Genomic DNA, 27,087 nt, shown 5'->3' on the forward strand with positions numbered 1-27,087 from the left:
CCTGGAGGGTCATGGTGTAGGATGACGCTGTGCAGGAACTAGAACTGCTGGGAAGACCTCGCGTAATGGCGTAGCGTGGTCTGCAATCAGTTTCAACGGCAACCCATTTCTTGCGGTAGTTCACATAACAAAAATGCCATAGCAGGTTAAGACACACAAGAAAGAAAGGATAAGTGAAAATATTGATGAGTTGTTAAAGCCCTGCTGGAGGTGTGGGAGGAAGCTTCGGGCGTTGGCACTGGTCGTAAGTGGTAGCATACCGGTGCAAAAAACGGCGATGATCGGGACAGAATAATCACCGTCGGATTTTGTTCTAGATGCGAGTAACTGCCGAGACGTAGAGCAATAGGTGCGTCGCGGAGTTTGCTGACACAAATTAGACTGAAGGTGCCCCGGAATGTTAAGCAATTGGTATGCGAAATCACGATGCAAGTTCCGCCTATAGTGAGCTCCATCAGGTGTGCAGAATCGGCGAAGCCAAGCATGAGGAGTCGCCAAGCCCAAGTAATCCATGATGGTGGGCAGAACAGACGCACGGCGCTGTCCGTCGGCAGTGTGAATGTACTCGGAAATGGACATGACGTGCATGCCGTAGACACCGACCACTGCACACGGAAGGTCCACAGGATGGTGGGAAATGCAGTCAGCGTCCTGATGTGAAAGTCCGGATTTGCACGCCAAGGAGAATGTTTACTCAAGTACATGCAACGGCCAACAAAGGGCCAAGGCGCTCTGTATTACGCGAATATGGCAGTCATACAGGTACGGGTGGGACTTTCCTATTGCCCAAACCAATAATAGAGTAGCATTCGGGCGTGGGGAGAAGGCGATTAGCGTAAGTGAGAACACGCTCTTCACCACACTAAATCTGGGCAAAAAGGGCGATGCTACAGATATCGCTAGCATCTGTGCGGACTTGGGTAGGCGCGGAAGAGTGAAAATGAGCTGAATTGTATTGCGACGGAAGGGCAACCTGTATACAGGTTGAAGGGCAACCTCTGTGAAGGGCAACCTGCTGCTGTGTCCTGTTGGGCGACTTCGTCGTAGTTCATAACGACTTTATTCCGCAGCGCTAATCACAACTATTTCGACGAGGAAGAATTCTACAGATATATATCCTCTAGTCTCACATGCGCACACAGTACAAAATGAAGGGGCACGTGTACATCAAAGGTGGTTACGCCAGAAGTCGAGTTCAAAATCAAGCATTGCGATAGACGCCTCGCTTGTAAACCGATCTTAATTCTTGATAAGCAATCCCTCCCATACAAGTCAAGAGCAACCGTTACCGCTCTTGCCCAGAATGGTTGTCTATGGTAACGTGGGCAAGCATATGTGAAAAGAGGTCGGTGTGTAAGTGAACAGTCTATCGCATTATTTGATTCTAAATTCCCGTTATTGTGGCACCGCCTTTGATATACACGTCTCTGTTCATATTTCTGCGTAGGTGCATGCGCGACTGGAGGATAAATATGTAGAATTGTTCCCTTGCCATTAAACAGTTGTGAGCAGCGCTTCTTTTTGTCCCCCTTCTTGGGTGTGCGTCTTTTATTTCGCTAATTTACTTGTTCAGCTGTTCTGTTTCTTGACGAGAAAAAATGGCGAGGCGCATGGACTAGATCAATATTCCATTAGTTTCTTTCTCAGTACATTTGCGACTTCAATCTGGATGATTTTTTGCTCGGCGACAGACACACAATCGGAATGTCGGTGCATGGGACTTGCATCACCAGACTTAACGCGATTAGTTGCGGTTGTTGTTTGATTGAGAGGTCGGTCACCGAATAAAAAAAATTCGTCGAAATTGAGCAGTAGGCGACGACGATTATCTGATTTGAGTGAAGCAAGGTCGGTAACAATAATCCTGTCAATGTCTTGCAAGGGTGAGCAAGAAGCCAAACTGGAGCACTCTAGCACAGGGCTGATAGAAATATCAGGTATGAGTGATGATATATGGCATTCGTACACAGGCGTCAGACGGCCTATTGCAATGTCACGGCGAAGAAGATGCGCAGGGCATCTAAAGCTGAGGACGGCAAGACAAGAATTATCTACAATCGTTACGATCGTATTTCGGAGCACGACACTACACTTCAGAATGACGTACATAAGGAACACATGGCTAAGGGGTAAAAAGCCCTGCAGTAGCGGCTTGCGGCGTCACTTTGATGACGTCAGGGGAGCACAAGTTGGGAAGCGCATTATACAGATAATTGCTGTGAAGGTCCAACAAAGCAGGTGGAAAAGTCAATGAGATCAGCATGATCCGAAAGTAAGCCTAGCCCCAAGATCAGGTCATGCACCACTCGAACACAACTAACAAAACGACCATTTTATGGCTTGCAATCGACAATTGGGCTGCACACATGCTGACAACGGGAAGCCGGCTACCATCCGCAACGCGTATTGCGCACGGTACCGCCGGTGTGAGAATCTTTCGAAGTTGTTCGTGAAGTGCGGCAATGATACGTGTTCACCGGTGCCGACCAGGGACATAACCAGAACGCCATTCACTTCAACGTGTAAAATGCTTCCATGAGTAGGCAGTCTCGACGCAATATTTCTAGGCCACGTTATCGATCGAGTGTCCCTTCCATTGGCTGCACCGACTAGCCTTCCTGTCGGACGCACGCTGAAGAGGAACAGCGGTGTGCCAGCGGGGAATGACGTCGGCGAGTTAGGGGTGAAGATGATCGACTCGTTGGAATGGTCCTTGGTGCTTCAGCAGCATTCAAAGCAGGAGGTCGAGAAATGTAGAGGAACTACTGATTCTGAACGGTCGTGCGGGAAGTTCTACCGAGGTAAAGATTTCCAACAGTTGCTGCAGTGACGGAGATATGTCCAACGTGTGAGCAAATAAATAGATCAGCCTATCGCCTGGTGTTCTCCAGTGGGTTGGGATACGACGGCGAGTGGAGAACCCAGAAAACAGGGAAGTAGTTGGACGGTCCTGGTTGATGGTAGCATCGCAAACGGAGTGAAGAGACTCCTGGCATCGGTACCTTGTATGTACGCGAAATGAATCTCAAGCTCATGTTTAATGCTCAACATTTGCCTTTACTTCGCAGACAACGGCTTGTAGAGGCGAACTTGGAGATGCGTTATCCAGGAAATTGTGACCAGGAGTGGCTGGAGACATGGTTTCCAGTTCGCAATGGATTATCTGCTTCAAGTTTCCTTGACCAGACCCATGAGTTTGACCTGGTTCGTCTTCACGCTACCATGTCACTGTCGTATTTGACATCCAGCAGAACCTGCTGCGTAATGCCATGGCCCTCAACTGTTCGAACGTGCAACACTAATTGCTCGACTGAGTCAAGTTCTCGTAGATGAGCAAGTTAAAGGAGTCATCTGCAAAGCTCGTCAGCATGTACATAACCTTGTGCGTCTAATTCATGTTGTTGTCGACTTTACCGAAGAGAGCGAGCACATCTTGAATATACGCCAGGCATATTTCCTATCTCCCTTGCTGATGTTTGAGCGCGGTTAGAAGGCTCCTTTCTCTCTGGCAGCTGCTCACCCATATACGTTCCAAATAGGTCCCGAAACATTTCCTTGCGAATGATGCGATATGATGGTGTTATATTTGTGTGTCTCGTACCATACTTGCGCCGTACCTCGGAGGTGGAATATTAAATTCGCCAAAATTGCCTTAGCAGCCCACTGATTGTGGTTGCATGCGCGCTGAACCACGAAATCCAATCTTCAATACCATGTCAATCGGTGCCACAGACGGCCCCAAGCTCTTTCGACTTGGACAACACTACGAAAATCAGTCTGCTGCGCCGGAGGTGGGCGTAGCCCGCGGCCATCTTGGCGTTATGACCGTCGACCATTCCGGGATTATTTATGCAGCGTCAATTGCAGAGCTGCATGTTGTGGAACTCAGCACCTACGCCAAAACTATTTCGAGTTGCAAGCAAGCCAAACTTCTGTTTATGCGTGCAGGAACGAGCCCAGATGACTCAAGTCGATGTCTTCAAACATGGTTACGGAAGCTCTTTAGCAACAACCCAAACATCATCCTTATCATCTTCGGTTTCCTCGGCCAGTCTCCTTCAATGGGACAATATACAGGGTGTGTATTGTGTGTGTGTAATTTTATCTGTAGAAAAATGCTTATTCGAGATAACGTTACAACCCCTTAGAATTCTTCAATGTAGTCTTGTCCGGAATGTGCCCATTTTTTTGCCAGCGACTCTGCCATGCACTGTACGCATATTGAAAGGCATCGGCGGGAACCTTTTTCAGAGCGTTTGTCACTGCGGGATGGATGACTTCCATGGTCCTAAAACGGACTGCTTTCATGGCGCTCTTGATTCTCGGGAAAAGAAAAAAGTCCGCCAGAGCCAGGTAAGGACTATAAGGGGGCTCGGGCAGCGTCACCAAGTCGCGCTTTACCAGGAACTCCCGTACGCGCAGGGAAGTTTGGCTGGGAGATTTGTCGTGGTGCAACTACCAGGTTTGGGTGACATTTCGTGCACGGGGGACGCCGTTTCCCACTCTCTCAAGCACATCCACGTAGTAAGCAGCGTTGAATGTCTGCCCTTGCGGTACGAATTTTTCGTGAACCACACCCTTGGCGGCGAAAAAGACAATCAGCATTGTTTTCACTTTCAAATTGCACATTCTTTCCTTCTTGGCGCGAGGGGACTCTGAGGTGCGCTATTCGGAACTTTGGCGCTTCATCTCAGGATCGTACTCAATTACCTATGTTTCATTCCCGGTAATGCCACTGTCCAAAAAATAAAGTTATATTTACACCGGCTTCAAAAGTTCGTTCACGGTGTCCTTGTGGTGGTCAGTAAGCAGTTAGGGGACCAGCTTGGTGCACACTTTCCGCATGTTCAAATTGCCTCTTACGATGTCTTGCACGGTCGTTTTCGGAATGCTGAGTCTCTGCTATCATCCGCACAGTCATCCGACGGTCGGTGTTCAAAACATCACGAACACGAGACATATTTTCGCAACTTTTGCTCGTTCATGGCCGTCCGAAGCAGGATTCATCATCCGTGTCTTCTCGGCCAATTTAGACACATTGAACCACCTTAAAACTTGAGAATATGTCAAAGCAGAGGTGCCGTAGGCTTGCTCAATCGTTTGGCAGATATGCAGAAGAATCTTATCGAGTTTAGCGCAGAACTTGGTCGTGTACCGTTGTTCGCGTGCGGACACCATCGCACGTCGTGGAAGAGCACTACCAGAAGGGTCACGGAAACAGCGATCCTCACGCTCCCAGAGCTTCGAGCAGACTGCGCTAAGGAATGATGAAAACCTAGGAGTCCCGCCACCTAACCCATACCATCCCATCGTAGTACGTCCAATAGCAGTGCCGGAAAGAAATGCATTACTTTCCAGACACAATCTGTATTACAGTCGCAATATCACCGCGGACCTGGCGCTATTTGGCCATATCTGGCCCTTGCGTCAATAAAAACCATACATTCATTCATACAGTCGCAATATTATACAGTTGAAAGCAGCGACTAAAGTGATAGTGCGCCATCCAACCACTTAATATTTCGATGACTGAAAGGCTGCTCGGTAAGTTAGTTTATTGGAGCACAACACGTAGATTTACCGTCCACAGCTGGGGAAGGAATAAAGGGAGCGCATTGGCAAGCCACAAAGACGAGCTCTGAGCTGAGGCAGATATCAGTGTAGAAACCTGGTTACCGTTTATGGCTAGGACAATAGTTGGCTGCGCCAATTGCACTGTAATAAACTCGTCATACATCACCTATGTGATTATGATACTGATTAATTACTGGCATCCCCTTTGAAGCGGAATGGTGACCAGTAGTCACCTAGCCTGCTTGTATTACTCAGGTATGCTATTACCGATTAACACGTGGGGGTGGCGTCACCTTATTGATTAAAAAAAGAAATCCCTTATATCGTATTATGTCACAGGAGTGGAAGGAATTTTTTGTAAACTAACATTTTCTACATGCAATATTGTCGTCGGCTGTACTTGTCGTAGTCCCTCATGTGAGGTTGAAGTGATGGAAAAACTGTGTTCGTATGCGAAAATAACGTTTTAGGGACCAGAGTAATACTTCTAGGGAATTTTAACTTCCCTGATGTGAACTGGCAAACATTTGAATACCACTCACCAAGTGCTGATATGCTTTTCGAACTCATGCTTTCATTTAATCTCAGTCAAATCGTAACAGAGCCCACACGTGTTCAAGGAACTACTTCTAACACACTTGATTTAGTTGTTTTGAGCCGTCACTTCCCGTTAGAGCAAACGCATCTTGAATTCATTGATGGCCTGTCTGATCATAAGATTACTTTATGTGCTGTACCTGTTCAGAATACATTTTCTTCCCAACCACGCATCACTTACTCGGACTTCAGTAGAGCAGACGATACGAGTATTATTGACTACTTATCTAACGAATTTACCGCCTTTGAAGAACTTTCAATACGTTCCACTACAAACATCGAAACATTGTGGCATGATTACAAAAAAATTATAACTCATTGTAGTTCTAAGTATGTACCTTCTAAAGTTAAAAAAATGAGGAGCACAATCCCTGGATTTCACTTGACATCATTCATGCCAAACATAAAGTCAAGCGTCTGAAACAATCAACGAAAATAGCACCTAAACTTTCATCTCAAAGTAATCTTACTCTAGCTATCCAAGACATGAATTCTAAAATAAAGACAGCGAAGTCAAACTTTTACACAAACACACTTCAAGGATTCCTAAGAAATTTGCCGAGCAAATTCTGGACCTACCTTAAAACTAAGGCATCAAGTGATCCCCAAGTATCGCCCGAAACTAGCAAACAAAGCGCTAATTCACTAAATAACTATTTTTATTCTATCTTCACATCTGACGATGGGAAACTGCCCCAAATTGACATCCCCGTTAACAGCACACTAAGCCCCGTCACCGTCACGGAGGTCGGAGTACTGAACGTTCTCCTACACCTGGACACGAAAAAAGGGCCAGGCCCGGATAAAATACCAAACACTTTTTTGAAACGATACGCAGAATGGATGACGAAGTACCTTTGTATAATATTTAACAAATCATTATCATCATATACATCATACTAAAACATATAACCGTTTTCTTAGAAAAGGAGAGTAGCTTATCACCATATCAACATGGCTTTCGCAGAGGCCTTTCGACAATCACTCAACTACTGGAACTAACCGATGACATATCATTTATTATCGACCAACAAAGACAAACCGACCACATCCTACTCGATTTCTCGAAGGCATTTGATCGGGTATCACACAAAAAGCTCATAAGGAAACTTGAGATTACATTAGGTACAGGCCTCATAATTGACTGGATTTGCGACTATCTTACTAGCCGCACCCAGTTTGTGGAAGTGAACGGACAGATTTCCCCGACAGCCCGGGTAACATCGGGAGTCCCCCAAGGAAGCGTTCTGGCTCCCCTTTTATTTCTAATTTTTATAAATAACTTACCTACAAAAATCACAGGAAACATTAGGCTATTTTCAAACGACTGCATTCTTTATCGAAATATTAACTCACATGATAACCACATAACATTAAACAACGAGTTGAAAGCTGTGTCTAACTGGTGTGCCCACTGGCAAATGACTATCGATTCTAAGAAATCTGCTGTTCTTTCAATCACCAGAAAAAAAGTAACTCGAGCTTTATGTATACCATTAACGACGTGCCACTAATACGAGTTCATGAACACAGGTACCTCGGATTAATGTTAACACATGACTTCAGATGGAACTCCCATCTAAATAATGTCACAGCAACTGCAATGAAAGGCCTTTTCTTTCTTGGAAGACACCTCCGACTAGCACCACCTGATAAAAAACTTCTGGCTTACAAAACTTTCGTCAGGTCAGTCCTCGAGTACGCAAATGTTATCTGGTTCCCATACACTAAACAACTAATTAAAAAACTAGAAGGTGTACAAGGGAAAGCTCTACGGTATATATACAATAAGCATAAATTAGCAGACTCACCCACCGAACTACTTAACAAAGCCGGAATCCTAACAGTACAAAACCGAGCTGTACTCGCCCGTTCTAAACTTATGTACCAGCTCTTACACAACAAGCTTAATATTGATACCTCTAGATACATCTGCAGAAATGAAACACGGCCAATGTGGCATAAAAACACGCAAGCACTCAATGAGCATTCATTTCGTACTGATTGCTTTAAGAATTCATTCTTTCCTTTAGCGATAAGAGAGTTGAATAAACTGAGTGAATCCATTAGTAACAGCCCCTCATTAGATACATTTGGTAATTCAGTGGAAGAACATCTCCTCGCCTTACAGCTCTGAATTACATACTCAGGTTTATTACCGATCTTCATAGCCTAACACTTTAATCTATGATTGTTTTTTTTTTGTATGATGCATCATACGCATTACTGCATCCTGTTTCTCATGTTCATTAGGTATTATATAATACATGTGTTTTCAGGTGTTCTTTTTCTTGTTTGGTTTCTTGTTGTCTCAGATTCTTCTTTGTTATAGTATATTGTACCCAAATATTGCATTTATGATGAACTATTTAATTCTTTTGTTTAGCGAAGCCAATACCTTTGCAATAACACACTTATGATTATATAATGTATTTATATTCTCTGTTTGTAAATACTGCCATATGTACTTGCACTTCCTGTTATAATCCCAAGAGGGATTGACAGTGTGTGAAATAAATAAATAAATAAATAAATAAATATGCTCTTCATTGTAGTATCTTTGCATAAATCTCCATGACCTTCTTTTTCTTCTAAGTAACTTCTCTATTTGCCTTGTAGCACTACATATGCCTATAACGGATCCGGTTGTGCCAATGTCATCCCTGCTTTTTTTCCCATCAGTACTCCAAAAGTCCGCTGCTTATCTCTACTGCTCACCGTTTGATTATTTCCCCCACTTTTTTTCACCGGCGTTTTTTTTAATTACGCGCGAGATGCAGTAGCCGACGACTACACTTTGCAGCGAGGATGGCTCAAGCTCACGGCTGCAATTTCCCGTTTGCTCGTTTGCCAGTCCGCTACTTCAGTGGTGAATGCTGTTGGAAAAGCGTAGACTGCTAAGAGAGCCGACATGCACCGATCAGTTCGGGACAATCATGTACGTATGCGTGCCGGACGCGTTCAGCCGTATAACGCAACGAAGCCCAGCTACACGAACTTAGTTTGTGTTAAGTAGTCGCTGCCTTGTATTTTTTCTTTGGCAAATGCAACATCTTGGTCATCAATGTTTTTTAAATATACTATTGCCTTAATGCTATTTGCGTACCTCTATAAAAGGCACTCGTTGTTGTCGGAGACATATCTCAAATGACTCCGTCGAGTGCGATGCGGTCACAAATTGTAGCGATCAAGGTACCAATAAATACGCATGATGTCGCCAAATGACTGCCATCAAACTTACCCAAGGAGTGTAATTACAAATTTTAAATGATAATGGCTACACCAGTCAACGAAGTCACCAAACGCACTGGTAAATAACAGCGCGAAATAGCGTTGTGCCAATGGCGCAGTTCCGCTGCTCCGAAAGACGGACTGCTGTTTCCATTGCAGCTTTGGTGGTCTGAAATTCCCCTACTGGCGCGCTTAGAAATATGAAATCCTAGCTTTCCAAACTCCTGAATATTTTTTGTATTGTTACTTAAGAAAGAAGCCACACGATATTTTTGAAGGCGAAGCAGCGCATAAACATGTAAATTGGCGCTTGCAACAAGCACAGGTTTAGAATTCTTTACGGCTCAGCCATTGTACTCCTACACTTCAATGTATAATAAGAATTCGATTTTGTACGAGAAGCACATGCGAAAAGACAATCTGCATGGTCAGTACCTTCTGGCAGCATCAACTTCTAACGACTTCACAGACAAGATGCGACTTCTTCAGCAGAAATCCAACAGGAATATCGTATGAAGCAGCCGACAGCTATCCTCGCCTCAGCTGCGCGTTTTCTAAAAAAGATCTCAAGCAACCACAAAATTGAATATGTCCTTCAGCGAAATGAGTAAAATTTTTTTAATGAGCACTGGCCTTTAATCACTGCGACAACAAAACATTAATCACGCCGCATGAAAAATGAGGCGAGGCGACATCCACGTATTTAGAAAAAAAGAACATTTTGGCATGAAGCAATTACCAACCGTTCAACGTGCACAAAGCTACACAATATATAGATACGAAAACATGAACTGCGTTATAGCTGGTGCAAAGATTTAGTGGCTGGCATAAAACGAACCTGATCCGTCCTTGCAATCATCCAAAGCGTTAACGTTATGCACTTGTACAATCGTGCTTCTGTAGTAAAAGCAACACGGCAAAGAAGCGGCGAACAATAAAGGCGGTAACTGAAATTCTTAACTAATGCAAAACATATATAACCCGCATGCTGAACTGCCGACAAACCGAACCAAACGTGGTTGTGCCGTGATACCCTACTTCGCTTACCCGTGAAAACGTGATCGAGTGAAGCAGACACCGGAATAACAAGAAAAGCGTGATACGAAATCTCCAGCCACACGGCGACAATCCATTCCTGCCGTTGCTCCCTCCCATACAGCTTCACGCGAATATTTAGTAGTGTGTCACCGCCAACTTTTGCCAGGTAACTGAGCACCCTACCACGCAACAATGGTTCTTCGACATGCCTTTAAGCTTTGGCTACTACCCACATGACTACCCACATGACTACTACCCACTTTGGCTACTACCCACAGTTATTTCGCTCCGAAAACGGGAATCAAGCAAAGAAGCACGTGGAACGACGCCGACAACGACGGCGGACGGCCGCTTCTTTTCCCGAGCGCACTTAACAAAGCCGCCACCCGTAGCTCGTCCGTCGGCGCGCACTTCGCGTCAAGGAGAGTCCGCGCTCCTCTTTAGCTTACTCCGCGCTCGGGGCTTACGTTATTTTCACCTTTACTTATTTTGCTACATTTAGTTAGGACACATAAATTACGTCAGCGTCGTTCTTTCTATGAGTTTAAAAAAAATATTGTGCGTACAAGGTCTCGAAAAATGGCGAAAGAAATCAGAATCGTACCAATGGTAATGCCGTCTCAAGTGACTCCAGGGATATGGTCCGAAAGGTCTTCGTGGGATTGGACATTGAAGTTGACACAGCCTGCAAGAGGTGGTTAGGTGGTCAGTATATTGTTCCGAATAATAAGTCCAATAGCAAGAATCGGCCCTATGTCATAGGCTCAGAAAAAATGTTGCTTTGAGTTAGCAGCATGACTAAGCCCACAAGTTTTGGGAATATATCTCGTAAATCAGATGCAAACAGGGGGTTCAATGGAAAAATCAAAAGGAATGCAATATGTCCCAACGTGTAAAATTTCACAATGTTGCACACTACCAGAAAGCATAAGAAAAGGACGCGCTGCAAGGTTCCACAAGATCAAGAGTACTACAATATGGTGGCTCCTTGATCTGGTCGGTGAAATATTGTTAAAAAAGGATAAAAAACGTTTTTTAGGAAGAACGGAAGGAGAAGACCGGACGAAGCGCTCCCTAGAAACCAAGTCTATTACGGATGCGGTGCAATCAGATGAGGGGGAGGGGGAATAACGGCGAGAAATACCAGCGTAGGCACGCGTGCAAGAACAGGTATCACCTCAGGAGCTAGTGATATCGATTAACTAATAAATTGTAAAAGGCGCCCTGACACATCTATTTTCACCCGAATTCTAAAGAAGAAAGGGCTCATAAACTTCTCGTGCTCTTTTCTTATTGTATTCGACCACAACTTGGCAGTCGTAAAAACTGGGAATGCACTTGCACTTGGAAAAGTCCAGAAAACCCTAGCTTGTACGATTACCGGGTTGTGGCCAAATACAGTGACAAAAGATCACATGACATTCATGAGACATTTCTTATTCGCGATTCGGGTGAAAATAATGGTGTGAGTGTCACATATAAGAGGGAAGATAAAATAAAATGGTAGACGAAGAAAGATGTCAAGAAGACGACGAGGATGGCGTTAAGAATGACGTGAATGAACCGAAGACGAAAGAAGATCAAGAAGTTCTCAGTGAGGTGACAAGAGATGATTGGTGGAGAAGAGAACAAGACGAAGTAGTATCCGGTGAGTTGGAAAGCGATGATTGGTGGGGAAGAGAAGACGAAGAGAAGGATTACGTGAACTAACAAGAAGGCTATAAAAGGGCGAGGAAGGGAGAGACACAGGGGGGAAGAAGAACAAAGCTGCGGAGACTAGGCGGGTCAGGGATGGTTCGACCGGAAGAGAGCGACGCCGGCTAGTGCTCCGGTGAGCTCGCGTTCTACGGCTTTGCACCGCAGACTTCCTGCCGTTCGTGGGCCAGTTCCGGGGAGTCCACAGAGGACGCTACCACCTGCTACGGCCAGGGGTGTCTCCACCGCTGTTGCCACTCTTCCGGGTGGTGCCCCAACGCCAACATCATCGGCCACACCTCCACGGGCGCTTGGACCGGGAGCGTGTACGACGCAACCAACGACGCCTCCAGCGACGCCAGCCCTAGAACGTCGAATGCCACTCCGACGCCGGCTACGGCACCCACACCACACCACATCCGCACCGAACCAGACCAACACCACCTAGATAGCACAAGGCCTGTTTACTCCGACCCATGACGACACGCTACCTGGCCCGAAATTTCTATTGACAAGGCTGGCGTGATGAAAGCGGTGACGTCAAAATCACTGTTGCCCTACTCGAGAGCATCGCCATTAGATTCTATGGCAGTCGGGCCAGGTAGCATGACGTCATGGATCGGAGTGAAAAGGCCTTGTTCTATCCAGGTGGTGTTGACCAGACGTGAGCAGGAACGCCAACCACTCTCAATAGAACGCTAGTGGCAGTGTTACCGGTTCGTGTGTACTGATAGTTTTTGTATCTTGTGTGTTAGTTTTGTTAGGTTTGTGTACTGCTGTTCGTGTCACGTGGGTTGTATTAAATGTGCATCTGTGCGGGTACACCTGTCGCCTAGTCCATTCTTTCGGCCAGAGTGTTCCGTGAAAAAGACAAGTGGCGAGCCTGCCAGGATTCATTTCCTTGTTTCTTTTTGGTTTGTCTCGGATCTTTCCGATCTCTCGACGGCTGAAAGTATGGATTTCGCAAAAACGCTAGAACTTGCGCTCAAGCTAGTGCTAAGCAAGGAAGAGGCGATGCGTCTCTGTGACGAGAAGAAAGAAGAGGCCAAAAGGCAGAAAGAGGAAAGGGCGCAAGCACGCGCAGATGCTCGCGAAGTAGCTCGCGAGGCAGAAGAGCGAGAAGCTAGAAGAGCTCGCGAGGCAGAAGAACAGGAGAAAAGGATAGAACGAGAGAAGGAGTTCATTTTGTAGAAACAGGCGCATATCGCAGGAGGCTATGAGGGGATCACGGACGATGATCAGCGTTCGTTAGCTGGTACCGAGTCTCCTAGACCAGCCAGAGTTTGTCCAAGAAAGTTGATGGCTCCTTTTGATGACAGAAGAGATTATGTGGAGGCATATCTGCAACGATTCGAGCGGATAGCTCTGGGGCAAGACCAATCTGCATTCGTTGTCGACTCTCGGGCAGAGCTTGTCACACCACCTGAAGTTCCACAGCTGAAAGGAGAACAAACGCCGCGGGGAAATGAGGTTGTGAATGGAGCACCCAAGTCAAAAGCAGCAATGCCGGTTGTGGTTGGGCAAATAGGGGACCGTCCTGTATTGGTGCTTAGAGACAACGGAGCCAACCCAGCTTTGGTTAGGAGAAACCTGGTGAAGGACGAGGAGCCTACACGGGAAACGTCGACCCTCACTCTCGCAGATAGCACAGTAGGGTGCCTTCCTGAAGCCAGAATTCTAGTGTCCACACCATATTATACTGGACAGGTAGTGGCAAAATGCGTAGAGCAACCCATCTACGACCTCATCTTGGGAAACATTACGGGTCAAGAAGTGTCGAGGACCCCGATCCCGAGCGGAGGATGCTCGACGTTGAAGAGAATCCAAAGGAAGAAAGGCCCACAACAGCTCAGGAGCTCAGACGAGTGGTGGGGCAGTCACTTTCTCGTCGGCAGTAGAGACAAGAACTCAAGCGACAGGCAGAGCAACGCAGCGTTTGGAAAGAAAGAAAGAGGGTAACGAGAAGTCCAAAGACAAGAAGCGCACGAGCAAAGACAAGTCCAAAGCAAGAAGCGCACGAGCAAAGACAAGTCCAAAGACAAGAAGCGCACGAGCAAAGCCAAGTCCAAAGACAAGAAGAGCAAGGGCAAAGACAAGAAAAGCAAAGGTAAGGATTGTAAAGAGAAGAAGAAAAAGAAGGGTTTCTGCCCCTGGCTAAGCAGCGAAAGCAGCAAGAGCACCAAAGAGAAAGGGGGAGGTAAGCGCAAGTCCAAGAAGGCCAAGAAACGCTGCTCTAAGGAAGGCAGATCGAGATCCAGAAGCAAGGAGAAGGCTGGCAAGGCTAAGTTCAGCAAGGAGAAGGTGAGCAAAGGAAGCAAGGAGAAGGCGGACAAAGGCAATAAGGAGAAGTCGAGCAAGGAGTGGGCCTCCAAGAGGCACAGCAAGGAAAAGAGCAGCAAGGAGAAAGACAACAAGGATATGCAAAGTAAAGAAAAGCAACAAAGCAAGGAGAAGCACAGCAATGACAAGCAGAGTAAGGAGTCAGGTAAGTCCAGTTTGGCCTTAGAAGAATACGCATTTCAGGTGGAATATAATAAAGGCAGAGATAACGTTGCAGCGGACATCATGACTAGAGCCAACTGAACAGCTCTAGGTATCTCTGGGAGGTATCTTGTTGCTGCTGTGCTATGTATCTCAGGGTTGTATCGTGTTGTTGATGTTGTTGTGGTTGTTACGTGATTATACAAAGGAGTGTGTTGTGGACATTAACACGTTTATTAAGGACACCGTGCGGACAACGGCAGTATTCCGAGAACGCTGTTTGGTTGTGAACGTTAATACGCTTGTTAAGGACATTGTATGGACAACGGCAGTGATGTGTTAGTGGTGTGCTTTTGGTGTGTGCTGGTCATCTGCGTTGTGCTGTGTGGTGCGCTGGGGCCAGAATCGCCACAGAAGATAGTCGGCTGGCTGGATGGCTTGAAGAGGAGGACGACTTGAGCAGTTTTTCAGGGAAAAACTCTTGATAGAGGGGGCCCTTGTCACATATAAGAGGGAAGATAAAATACAATGGGAGACGAAAAAAGGTGTCAAGAAGATGACGGGGATGGCGTTAAGAATGACGTGGATCAACCGAAGACAAAAGAAGGTAAAGAAGAAGTTCTCAGTGAGGTGACAAGGGATGATTGGTGGAGAAGAGAAGAAGAAGAAGTATCCGGTGAGATGGAAAGCGATGATTGGTGCAGAAGAGAAGAAGACGAAGAGAAGGATGACGTGAACTAACAAGAAGGCTATAAAAGGGCGAGGAAGGGCGAGACACAGGGGGGAAAAAGAACAAAGCTGCGGAGACTAGGCGGGTCAGGGACGGTTCGACCGGAAGAGAGCGACGCCGGCTAGTGCTCCGGTGTGCTCGCGTTCTACGGCTTTGCACCGCAGACTTCCTGCCATTCCTGGGCCCGTTCCGGAAAGTCCACGGAGGACGCTACTACCTGCTGCGGCCAGGGGTGTCTCCACCGCTGTTGCCACTCTTCCGGGTGGTGCCCCAACGCCAACATCACCGGCCACACCTCCACGGGCGCTTGGACCGGGAGCGTGTACGACGCAACCAACGACGCCTCCAGCGACGCCGGCCCTAGAACGTCGAACGCCATTCCGACGCCGGCTACGGGACCCACACCGCGCCACATCCGCACCGAAGCAGACCTGAGCACGAACGCCAACCACTCTCAATAGAATGCTAGTGGCAGTGTTACCGGTTCGTGTTTACTGATAGTTTTTGTATCTTGTGCGTTAGTTTTGTTAGGTTTCTGTGCTGCTGTTCGTGTCGCGTGGGTTGTATTAAATGTGCATCTGTGTCTGTACACCTGTCGCCTAGTCCATTCATTCGGCCAGAGTGTTCTCCGGATGAGATCCGTGACAGTGAGTGCGCCTTTTATTAGATAGCTTTAGGTGGGCGTGGCTTTAGGTGGAAGTCCGCAGAGGCGGCATTGTGTATGCGCAGTACGCAGAGGCACGCCCGGTCACTTGGGTGCGCTCGCAGCCTTTAGAAAACTGCGTAGCGTCCACTCTCGCCTTTGCGGGACGTTCTCGCATGTTCTAGCGTGTCGACGAGAGCAGATTTGAACAGCAGAGCTATTACATGTCAAGCCTTCATCGTCTGTCTGGTGTCATGCACGGAGCAGGTTCCGGAGCTCGCCGCGAGAAGGCGCACCGAGCGTAGGAGCTGGATAAGTTTTGAAGTGAGGGAAGCTAGCAGTAAAATTTATTATGAAGAAAGACTGAGGAATATGGAGGAAAATAGATGGGCTGGTAGAGTTTTCAGGTATTTGTACAGGAAAAACATTGGTTCACAGTGGAGCTAAAGTACAAGGAAGCTTACCAGCAAGTATAAGACCTGTATGGTGGGCAGCACAGCAACAAAGAACGTCGAGCGGAAAATCAGAGAGGCTGAGATAATCTCATGGGTGGCAGCGGTGGAAAAGAAACCTGCTATGAGTAACTCCTTAAGAGGGGAAAACAAAATCAAGAAAGAAACAACTAATGATAACTCAAAGGGAAACTCTTTACTCTTCGAAGTTAGATCAGGTTGCCTTAGAACACGAACTTAAAGCGCTAGATACTACAAGGAAAAAGAAACTTGTGTTTGCTGCGGCAAAGCTAGGGAAACGACGCAGTGTGTTCTATTAGAATGCGAAGACATCTCCCAGTGATTGATTTAGGACCCTCTGGCGTCCTTGACGCCTTCGGTTACAGCGAGAGCAAGGAAATGCAAACTCGTCAGCAATAGAGGACAGTAAGAGGCGATTGGAAGATTGGTGGAAGAAAAGTAGGGAAACGATAAACAACGGAGGCGCACAAGAACAAAGTTCACAATAGGGGTTCAGATGGTTTGGTTGTGGGAATCCATCATGGGTTTCTTTTTTCATTTTTATAGTTGTTTTCTTCTTTAACATAGTTAGGACACTAGGCGAAAAAATAAGAAGAGCTTGTTCACGCAACCCACCACCCCGTTTCTAAGGGGACGTTCATAGCATCCATCCATCCATCCGGGGCCCGGCCATGATGGGAGCGAACCAATCCCAGGGTGCGCCGGGGGAATGGTGAGGGGTATAAGAGATGGTGTTTCATCGGTGCGCCCTTTCGCCCCATGGATTCCGCTCGGCGCGAATGGCAGCGCGAGCTGGTACGAAAACGGCAGTGCCAGCGTCGCTCAAATTCTGAGTTTCGAGGGCGAGAATCGCAAGCAAAGTGCCAGGGGAGGGCAGCCGCTACCGCCGAGGATCGGGAACGGGAAGCACATGCCAAGCTCCGGTGGAGGCAAGCCAACCCCCACTTTGAAGAAAAGGTAACGCAAGCCAAGCGCCAGGAGAGGCAAGCTAACCCCAAACTTCGAGAGCAGGAGACCAAGCAGAGACGTGGGCTGAGAGATTCCTCCGACGGAGGATGTCGATGGACGGTTGAAGATAGAATTCCTCGACCGTGAAATCGGCCACAGCTGCAAGGTGTGTGATAAACTGTGGTTTGATCCCAACCTCACGCACTGAAAAGCGGGCGCAATCTGGAACCGAACCTCAGATCCAGCAAAACAACAACGAGACATAAGACATTTCATGAAAATCGCGCTAAAGGCGAGTTAAAACATGAGAAAACGACCGCCCGCTTCGCGGTTTTCACAGCTTCCACTGCGTGGAACTGGCTTTATTTTTTCTACATTACTCTATGTTGTGATTTGGCTTTGTGACGGCTGATATTGGCTGCACCGTTTCAGAAGGTGGCAGCGCTGAGTAGCACACTACCGGCTACTGTGCCTGCAAGTCAGCAGCCCGCTTCTCAACTTTTGCCTCCGTCCAACCATTGCTGTTTCGTGCAGCGTGCTTCGCTAAGTACGCCCACCCATGGGCGCTGCGTACGTGGGTGTTTGTGGACGTCGAACTCAACTTTTCAAATAATGAATCTTGTCTGAAATCTGAATCTTGGCGCCTTGTCTGTCGTACATGTGTTCTTTCGTCCGCGTCTTCGCAGCGCTCATTTCATCAAGAATGAATCTCAGTATGTCTTGAGATGATGCGTGTTCTTGCACATGTGCACCAACGCAGTTATTTTGCCCCCTACTTTTCGTCGTTTCAATCAGCCCCCCACGGATCACAATCTAAGCGATGCACTTAGTTGTTAGTGCGCGCTCTGTCCTGTCGCCTTCTGCCTTTCTTCCTACAATTTACGCACCAAAAAAGGTTTTTCTTCTTCAAACAATGCAAACTGTTTGCATGCACATGTTTTCTTAAGGTAAGCGAATACTCGTGTAACTCGAGCAAAAGTCGAAAGGAATACGTTTCAATAATTCGTTTGCGGAGCAAACATATGTTTATTTTTTAATATTCTGGTATAGTGAATGCACGACTCGGTCCCGGCCGGTGCTTTGGCACGTGCCCTATTCCTTGAGCGCCGATCTTTGTCGTTACGGCGTTCAATGCACAAGGGATCAACAACAAATCGTCTGTATAGAAAGCACGAAAGCATTCGCGGAGACCGGGTTGATGAGCCACCGGTGGGCCCGCAGTTCATATACGATACGAGTGCTGTCATACGCAGATTTCCGGAGTTGGAAAATTTCTGCCTACATCGAAGCTATCAGCGCGCTGGTGATTGTTGCGGGGTGGTCGCCTCGCTGACTCGAACATCAGTCAGTATTACTCGTACGTTTGATGTGGTGACCAGTGAAAAGCTTCCCGCGATGGCTCGCGGCCTGATGTTCAATTGGTTGACGGCGAATTTTCGACTTCGCATATCGTTTAGCTCGACATGCGTAGTCGGACCGGCGTCATTGGGCGTCGCCTTGTAAAGTTACGGTTAAGCGCCGAATCAACGCAGGTCTCATCGCAGAGGTAACACGGCGGTCGCCAACGAAAGCAACTATACGGGACGACCTTGAGGGAGCCATCATCGCGCTTGAGAAGTGCGTAAGAACGGTTCACTAGTCTGTCAACAGAGCAACTGATTGCAGCTTCAAAAATTATCACTTCAGGATGTGAAAACATTAGGGTACGAGGTTGTTACGAACACACTCAAAGTGCAATACATTCTGACAGGTAGGACATTTCTATGGAGTTCCTAAATTTTTATCAGAATCGATGCCCTTATGACCATTTTTTCGAAGGATTATAAATAATTTATCGAAATTCGTCAATAGTTGAAAGAAGGCCAAAATGGAGTTTCTCGGATAAGGAATTTGGGTGAAATTGAAAGAAATTCTAATGTTAATCAAACAATCAAAATGACTTTGTGATGGCGATTAGTGGACAACGTTCGCCAATGATTATCACGATTGAATGACAAATGTGATAAAATCCATCGATGGAACGGCAAAAGCGGTTTTATAGCAAAAGCATGAAGCCTATTGGAGACTGGTGCTGAAGTGGCGGAATGGCAAAACGACAGCGTGACGATGAAAGCATGACGACAATGGCATGAAAACGACGGTATGACGCCGACGCCGTCACGAGAGTCGGGTGACGATGTCGAAATGGCGACCATGGAACGACCGCGACATTTAGCACGATCACGGTACAACAAATGCTTTGCAAGACACGTAATACGATGACACAGTGCCGACTATGGTAATCACAGCTGTGCTTTATATTTCTCCAGTGACCGCTTTTCAATGTCTAACAAATGTTAAACGTTATCACTCAGCGAAGTACCCACCTGCGTGTACTGGAAGCTTCTGGAATGTTCTTCATGGTTCTATCTGTTGGCTGTTGCACCTAACCTTTTGTAATCTGATTGAATGCACGAGGTGAAATGCATGGTACTTTCTTTTAGCCACGCGGGCCCCAGCGATTACGACGAAATTTTCGACGAGTCATGTGTAAAAGCCGGTGGCCTTGACTGGCTAATCGGACGTGCCGTTGAAAGTTGTACTGCTGTGTATATGGGTAATTGTGAGCATGTATATTACATAAGTCGCAGTTAAGCGCGCAGCGAAGTGCGTTTCCGCAACATTTCTACTACGCTTGGCGCGCACGCACAGCCATCTTGCGGCAAACACAGAAGACCCCCTCCTCGCAATGTAGGGCGCTGCCCTGGGGCGCTATAACGTAAAACTATTCGAAACTTTTCTATTCCAATACTGCTATCAACCCTCCACGATAGGTCAAAAACTTTTTTCGACCATCCCCACTTCACCTGTCTGTCACGCGACGTCACAAAAACCGCGATTCCTCCCCATGTGATATGATGTGTACACACTGGTATGCATGATTTAACAGTAAAAAGATAAGCAGTTTTTTTCTGATTCGACCCCTTTTCGCCATTAGCCCTCGGCTAGTGGTAAAAAGTTTTCGGGCTGCACCCACTTCACCTGCCTGTCACGTGACGTCAAAAAACCGCACAAACTCACCGCGTAAAAGTGACGTGTACGCGATAAAGATGCATTAATATGCCGAACAAAACTGAATTTTCTTCGCAATAGCTGCAGGCTGCCCCGTTCCGAAAGGAATAAAAGATGGCTGGGGTGATCACTGAGACGCTGGCTACTCGCACCTGCCAGAGAGCATGGGTGTTTTTGCGTAAAATCAAACTTCTTGTGTGGCCGTGTAACGTTTTCGAGCCCTTTCGGCACGTTTACCCCCTCATTCTGCCAACTCTTCTTTGCTGAGGGTCCGTTTTAGCATCATTCTTGAGCTTCCGTTGCATGCCATCGCGATTTTCGACAAGCCACCGCAAGCTAAGTAAGGGAAAGCCGACCAATCGTAGACGCCGGCACCACCCCCTTCGTCCGGTTATCGACTTTAAGTGCAGTGGCTAGGCCCCACCGTATCCCTGTCCACTTGAGCGGTCTCCTCGCCTCTTTTCAGCCAATTAGATACGACAAACCGCTCAGTGTAGGCAATGTTATTCGTTTTTCGAGCAAACAAATGTGACCTCCTATGAAAGAGGAGAGCGTTTGATTGGTCTGTTCAGACAACCCTGCGGGTGACCGCCCGGTGCTTGCGTCAGTGGTTACGCAAATTTGACGTCAGGAGATTGGAATAGAAACATATTGGAATAGTTTTACCTTATAGGGACCCTAAATGGTGCTGCGCCACTCGCCCGCTTATCCCCTTCGTCTTGTTTGAGCGCATTCGGGCCGTGCAGGGACCACTTGATAGAACAAATAATGAAAACAAAGTTGTGCAGTGGACATAGAAGTGTTTTATATGAAAACTATGTCTTTGTGTGACTCAAGAGCATGCCGAACGAATTAGTGGGCGGTGCGAACTGGGTGCGGTAACACTATCGCGTTCCACTCTTGAAGGCGAAGCTTAAGCGTCCTCCCATTTTTTTCATACACTTTCATTTTCATATTTATCGTTTCTTTGTATTATTTATTAGGCCCAAGTGATTACCCCTACATTGCCCTTGGTGTGAGTATTTGTTCGTTTCTGACAATATTGCAAGAGAGCTGTTAAGCCTCAACGGTTTATTGCGCCAGTCGCGCGCTGAAGACGATGACGCTGAAGTTGATGAAGGGGCAATATAATGCTCACACAGTTTCCCCCGTACGTGGAAGCGGCCAACCTGGCCGCTGGTTATGGCGGAAAACGCCGTATTAAAGGTTTTAAACAGGAAACATGCACAATCTCTGTGGATTGGCAGCGGCCGTCCAAAGGCGGAACAACTGGAGTGACACGATAGTTAACTGGCGAAGTCTGTTCCTGAACAATGTAGGGCCCGATAAAACGGGACTGAAATTTCTCGCACAATCCAGGAGCGCGAACTCGGGTCCACAGTAACACTTCGTGCGAACACAAAGCGATGGTGGTGGTGGTAGTAAACATTTATTGCTTGAGCCTTTTTACAACATTACTTGTGAGGGGGCTCAGGAGCGCGTAGGGTGTCCGGGAGTTTGTGGCCCTCGGCGACCCTCAGAGCCCAGTCCACCAGCCGTATTTGGTCGGCTGGGTTGAAGCAAGACACCACGGTCTCCCATCCCTCGACGTCGGTGAGCTGCCACTCAGAGGGTGGCTGGAGCTCAGGGCATAAGAACATAATCATCATATGCAAACACATAATCTCTTCCATCACACAATGATTGGCTTCCGCGGGCATCTATCCACGCAAGAGGTCATGCTTCAGCTCTCTGAAGAAGTCCTGCACCCCGGCATGCCAAACGCACAAGAGCCATACTAGCACTCGACCTGACCAAGGCCTTTGACAATGTGGAACATACCGCAGTGCTGAACGCCTTATCCGATCTACAGGTAGGCGGGAGAACTCACGCCTATGTCACAGCCTTCCTACAGGCCAGGACTGCGGTCCTTACTGTGGGAGAACTGACAACAGACAAGGTCCAACTGGGTAGCAGAGGCACACCGCAAGGGTCAGTGCTCTCACCACTCCTCTTCAACCTTACACTCATTCCCATGGCCAGAGACTTGGCAAATATTCCCAACCTGTCACACCACCTGTATGCAGATGATATTACCTCGTGCACCACTACAGGCAGCATAGGCGACATGGAGGCGACCTTACAAGCAGGGGCCGATGTGGTGGTGGAGCGGGCTATGACAATAGGTCTCGCGTGCTCCTCCACCAAGTCGGAACTTCTTGTTCTTCACCCCCTAAGAGTCGCACAGACCCAACTCCAAACCCCAGCATCCGTATCCACATGAAGACGTATTCCATTCCAGAGGTCACACAGCTACGAGTGCTTGGCATGGTCATGCAGAACAACGGCAGACATACGGCAACCTTGAACAAACTCACCACCACAGTACACCACACTATGCGCCTGATTAAGCGGATAGCCAATAGACACGATGGGATAAGAGAGCATGACTTGAGAAAGTTAGTGCAGGCTTTTGTCATAAGCAGAGTACTGTACTCGCTCCCATACCTACATCTCAACCGGACGGAAATGGAAAAAGTGGATGCCCTTATACGTCAAGCGTATAACACTCCACTTAAACTCCCCAGGCACACGCCAAACGAGCGCCTCCTTCGCATGGGGGTACATAACACATTTGATGAGCTCACGGAAGCCCATCGCACAGCCCAAATTGAGAGGCTGTCCTCTACCACCACAGGTTGGCACAGCCTGGACAAACTAGGACTAATCCCGACTTCGAAGGCCCATCAGACATGTCCTTTACCATCGGACATACAAAACTGCATCACTATTCTCCCACTGCCTAAAAACATGCACCCCGTGCATCACGAGGCACGCAGGCAGACCAGGGCAAAAGCCCTCTACAAACAACACCAACACGGCCACCTCACTGTGTGTGTCGACGCCACTAGTTACCCACAGAAACCAGCCTATGTCGTAAGTGCAGTGTCCCATCAACTTGTTTACATCACAGCTGTCACAATACACGCGCGCCCGTCCATAGAGGCGGAGGAGGCTGCCATAGCGCTGGCCATCTCAACCACCGCTGCCGAGGTTATCCTTAGTGATTCCAAAACTGCAATCCGCAACTACTCGAGAGGCCGAGTTAATGAACCAGCACTGAAAATTCTCAATCATCAGACCCCCCTCAGACCAACAGAAAGCGATCTTTGCGGTCTTGTTGACTGGCGTCGGTGTGGAGGCGGGTACGTTGGCGACACCGGGCAATGCGCGAAACGAACTGCTCACACACTAATGTGGACGATAGCATGGGGACACCGAAAGAGAAGCGTCGACGATAGTGAGCGGTTGGCCCTCCTTCGCCATTCACCTCGTATATTCAGGTTGCGGCTATGCAACCAGCGTTCGTTCGGACAGCGCCGCCTGCTCCTGCTACTGCCTCGAACCATCTGGCGACTCTACCACCCCGTCCGCCTGCCACAGGATGTTACACGACCCAGCTTACGCCCTCCCAATTTGTTATTATAGTGGTATTCGCGGTCACATATCGCGTTTTTGCCGAAGAAGACAACAGGACGAACGCTGTGGCTACGATATTTATGAGAGAGACCCGTTGCTTCCTCCGAGTCAGCACCTCCACCACTTGCGAGACAGCTGTTAAGCCTCAAAGGTTTATTGGGCCAGTCGCGCGCTGATGACTATGACGCTGGCCATGATGAAGAATATTGTTACGTGAAGCTGAAGCCCAATGCTATATACAATTTATTTACAGGGACGCTAACGGAATGCGAAAATGGCGGCGCTATATCAAGCGGGCCCACGTCGTCTTCTTACTCCTCAGTGCAGCCACACTGTGACGGCTGTTCCGTAGCATCACCCCTGGCAGTAGAAGCACCGTCGCAGTGCTCAATCTACACATCCGCGGTGAAAGGTGTGTGGTATGGATTTAGTCTCGCCACGTGAACAATATCACTTGCAGCCGACGATGACGCTGAGAGGTCGGCACGGATGACTTCATACGTGACATCGGTCACTTGTCGCACCACACGGTATGGGCCATTGTAGCGCGACAGCAGCTTTTTGGAAAGGCCCACACGTCGAATGGGTGACCAGAGAAGCACCAGAGAACCCGGAGTAAAGTGTACGTCACGATGGTGGCAATCATAGAGGAGCCTCTGATGCTCCTGTGAGGCCTCGAGACGGGTGCGGGTGAGCTGGCGCGCGTGGTCGGTGTGTGCGATCGCGTCGCAGGCGTATTCAGTGGTTGAACGTGTTTCCGAGGGCAACAAAGTGTCCAAGGGCAACGCGTGTTCTCGGCCATATAGGAGATAGAATGGTGAATAGCCGGCGGTGTCGTGACGCGATGAATTATACGTGAACGTCACATATGGTAAGTAGAAATCCCGGTCGTGGTGGTCGGTCGCGACGTACTCGATAGCATGTCGGTGATGGTGCGGTTGAGGCGCTCCGTGAGGCCGTTGGTCTGTGGGTGGTAGGACGTGCTGAACTTGTGCTTCGTAGAGCAGGAGCGGAGGATGTCCTCGACGACTGCCGACAGAAAGCTGCGACCACGGTCAGTGAGTAAGTGGCGTGGAGCACCGTGCGCTAAAGTGATGTCATAGTGCAGAAAGTCATCAACGTCAGTAGCACAGCTTGTCGGGAGGGCTCTGGTGATTGCGTATCGCGTAGCATAATCAGTAGCGACGGCAACCCATTTATTTCCGGAGCTCGCGAGAGGAAACGGCCCAAGCAGGTCTAGACCAACACGGAAAACGGGTTCTGGTGGGTTGTCGATCGGCTGGAGACATCCAGCTGGAGATGTGGAGGGCTTCTTCCGGCGTTGAGAGGGCTCACAAGCAGCGACGTAGCGCTGCACGGAGCGGGCGAGACCCAGCCAAAAGAATCGACGCCGTACACGGTCGTATGTGCGCGAGACGCCCAAGTGTCCAGCCAAGGGAGCGTCGTGAAGTTGGAGGACAGTCGAACGCCGGTGCGATGGAATTACGAGCAGAAGATCAAGGCCGCGCGGATCGAGATTGCGGCGGTATAATGTCCCCTCTTAAGGAGAAACATCCGGAGAGAGGCGTCGCTAGGCGTGGACTCCAGATGTTCGATGAGGGCCGATTTACAAGCAACTGGGACACACAGAGAAAACGCAAGCGATGGCGTCCGCATCAGCCGGTTCGTAAACGGGGTAACGGGGCAAACAATCGGCATCCTGGTGCAAGCGTCCCGTCTTATAAACCACGGAGAAGGTATATTCTTGCAGGCGTAACGCCCAGCGAGCGAGTCGTCCCGTGGAGTCCTTAAGCGAGGATAGCCAGCAGAGCGCGTGGTGATCAGTGATAACACAGAAGGGGCGTGCTTACAAGTATAGATGAAACTTCGCAACAGCCCAAACAAGAGCGAGGCACTCGCGCTCTGTGTTTGAATATTTGCACTTGGTGGGTGATAGAAGTCAGCTGGCATAGGCTATAACGCGATCATGCCCATGCTGGCATTGTGATAACACTGCTCCTATGCCGTGACCATTGGCATCAGTTCGAACTTCCGTTGAAACAGACGGGTCAAAGTGGGCCAGTATTGGAGGCGTGGTAAGGAGAGTAGTGAGCTGCAAAAAAGATGCCGCATGGTCAGGTCTCCAAGAAAATGGGGCGTCTTTCTTCAAGAGGTCGGTAAGGGGACGGACCATGGTCGCAAAATCATTCACAAAGCGTCGGAAATAAGAGCACAGCCCTACGAAACTACGAACGTCCTTGGTAGCCTTCGGAACAAGAACGTTCATAACGGCGCGAATTTTGTCCGGATCAGGTCTCACGCCTCTGGCGTCCACGAGGTGTCCAAGGACGGAGATTTGGTGGCGAGCGAAGTGACATTTTGACGAGTTCAGCTGGAGACTGGCGCGGCGGAACACGCCAGGAATCGTTGAAAGATGGTCTAGATGCGTGTCAATATATACATATGAAGAAGATGAAGGCCTAATATAATGCTCACAATATGACTAATAAAAATCTGGCCCTTAGGTTAACGGCCGTTCTTCTTGTTTATTACAAATCGAGGGTCTCCAATCCGGCAACATTGATGCCTTGAGGTGGCACAAGTGGGTTTACTGACCAGTTGCCTTCACCCAAAAAGATCACTTTCTCGTGACGCCTGCGGCAGGAAGGACATTCCACTTCCGCTGCTAAGGTCTGTGAGTGGTAGCGCTGGCTAACACTCCCAGGGTCCTGCTAGGAAACATAAATACCCAAGAAAGTGGATGGGGAAACTGTGCCGCGGTAGCTCAATCGGTAGAGCATCGCACACAAAATGCGAAGGTTATAGCGCCTCAGGCATAGCATGCGTGTGGTCTCAGCTTACGTTTCTCGTGATTCATGTTAGATGTACCTTTAAAACTAATCGAAATTAGCGAGACCCGACGGCTGAAGCAGAGTCACAGATAGGCATTGTGGCCATGGTTTCATCCCCACATATGCAGGAGCGGCTGTGCGTGATCTGTAGTCGGATTCTTACAAATATGCGCTATTCTTGTCAAAATTTTAAACGCAGATTTTCGATGCCTTGAGCACGTTTATGCAACTGCCTCAATACATATTGATACATCCATGTCGCGTATTTCTTTTGGACGATGCACATGGGCTACCCGGCGAAGACGACGAACGCTCTGTGGCTCTTGAATTGTCGGC

The 27,087-nt window shown here is 48.1% G+C and overlaps 1 protein-coding gene across 11 annotated transcripts in view; it reads right to left on the reverse strand.

Annotated features, from left to right (window-relative positions):
- Positions 1-27,087, reverse strand: part of LOC135897954 (neprilysin-1-like) — a 752,274-nt gene that overhangs the window by 292,138 nt on the left and 433,049 nt on the right. For all 11 annotated transcript variants that reach the window (XR_010563211.1, XR_010563210.1, XR_010563209.1 and 8 more), the window contains one exon: positions 11,045-11,125. Coding sequence is in view for 8 of the 11 variants with exons in the window: in XM_065426667.1 (XP_065282739.1) it covers positions 11,045-11,125 (81 nt within the window). In the remaining 3 variants the exon portion in view is untranslated. The remainder of the gene's footprint in view (positions 1-11,044; positions 11,126-27,087) is intronic.

The sequence above is a fragment of the Dermacentor albipictus genome, chromosome 2, assembly GCF_038994185.2.
Source record: "Dermacentor albipictus isolate Rhodes 1998 colony chromosome 2, USDA_Dalb.pri_finalv2, whole genome shotgun sequence".
Lineage (NCBI taxonomy): Eukaryota > Metazoa > Arthropoda > Arachnida > Ixodida > Ixodidae > Dermacentor > Dermacentor albipictus.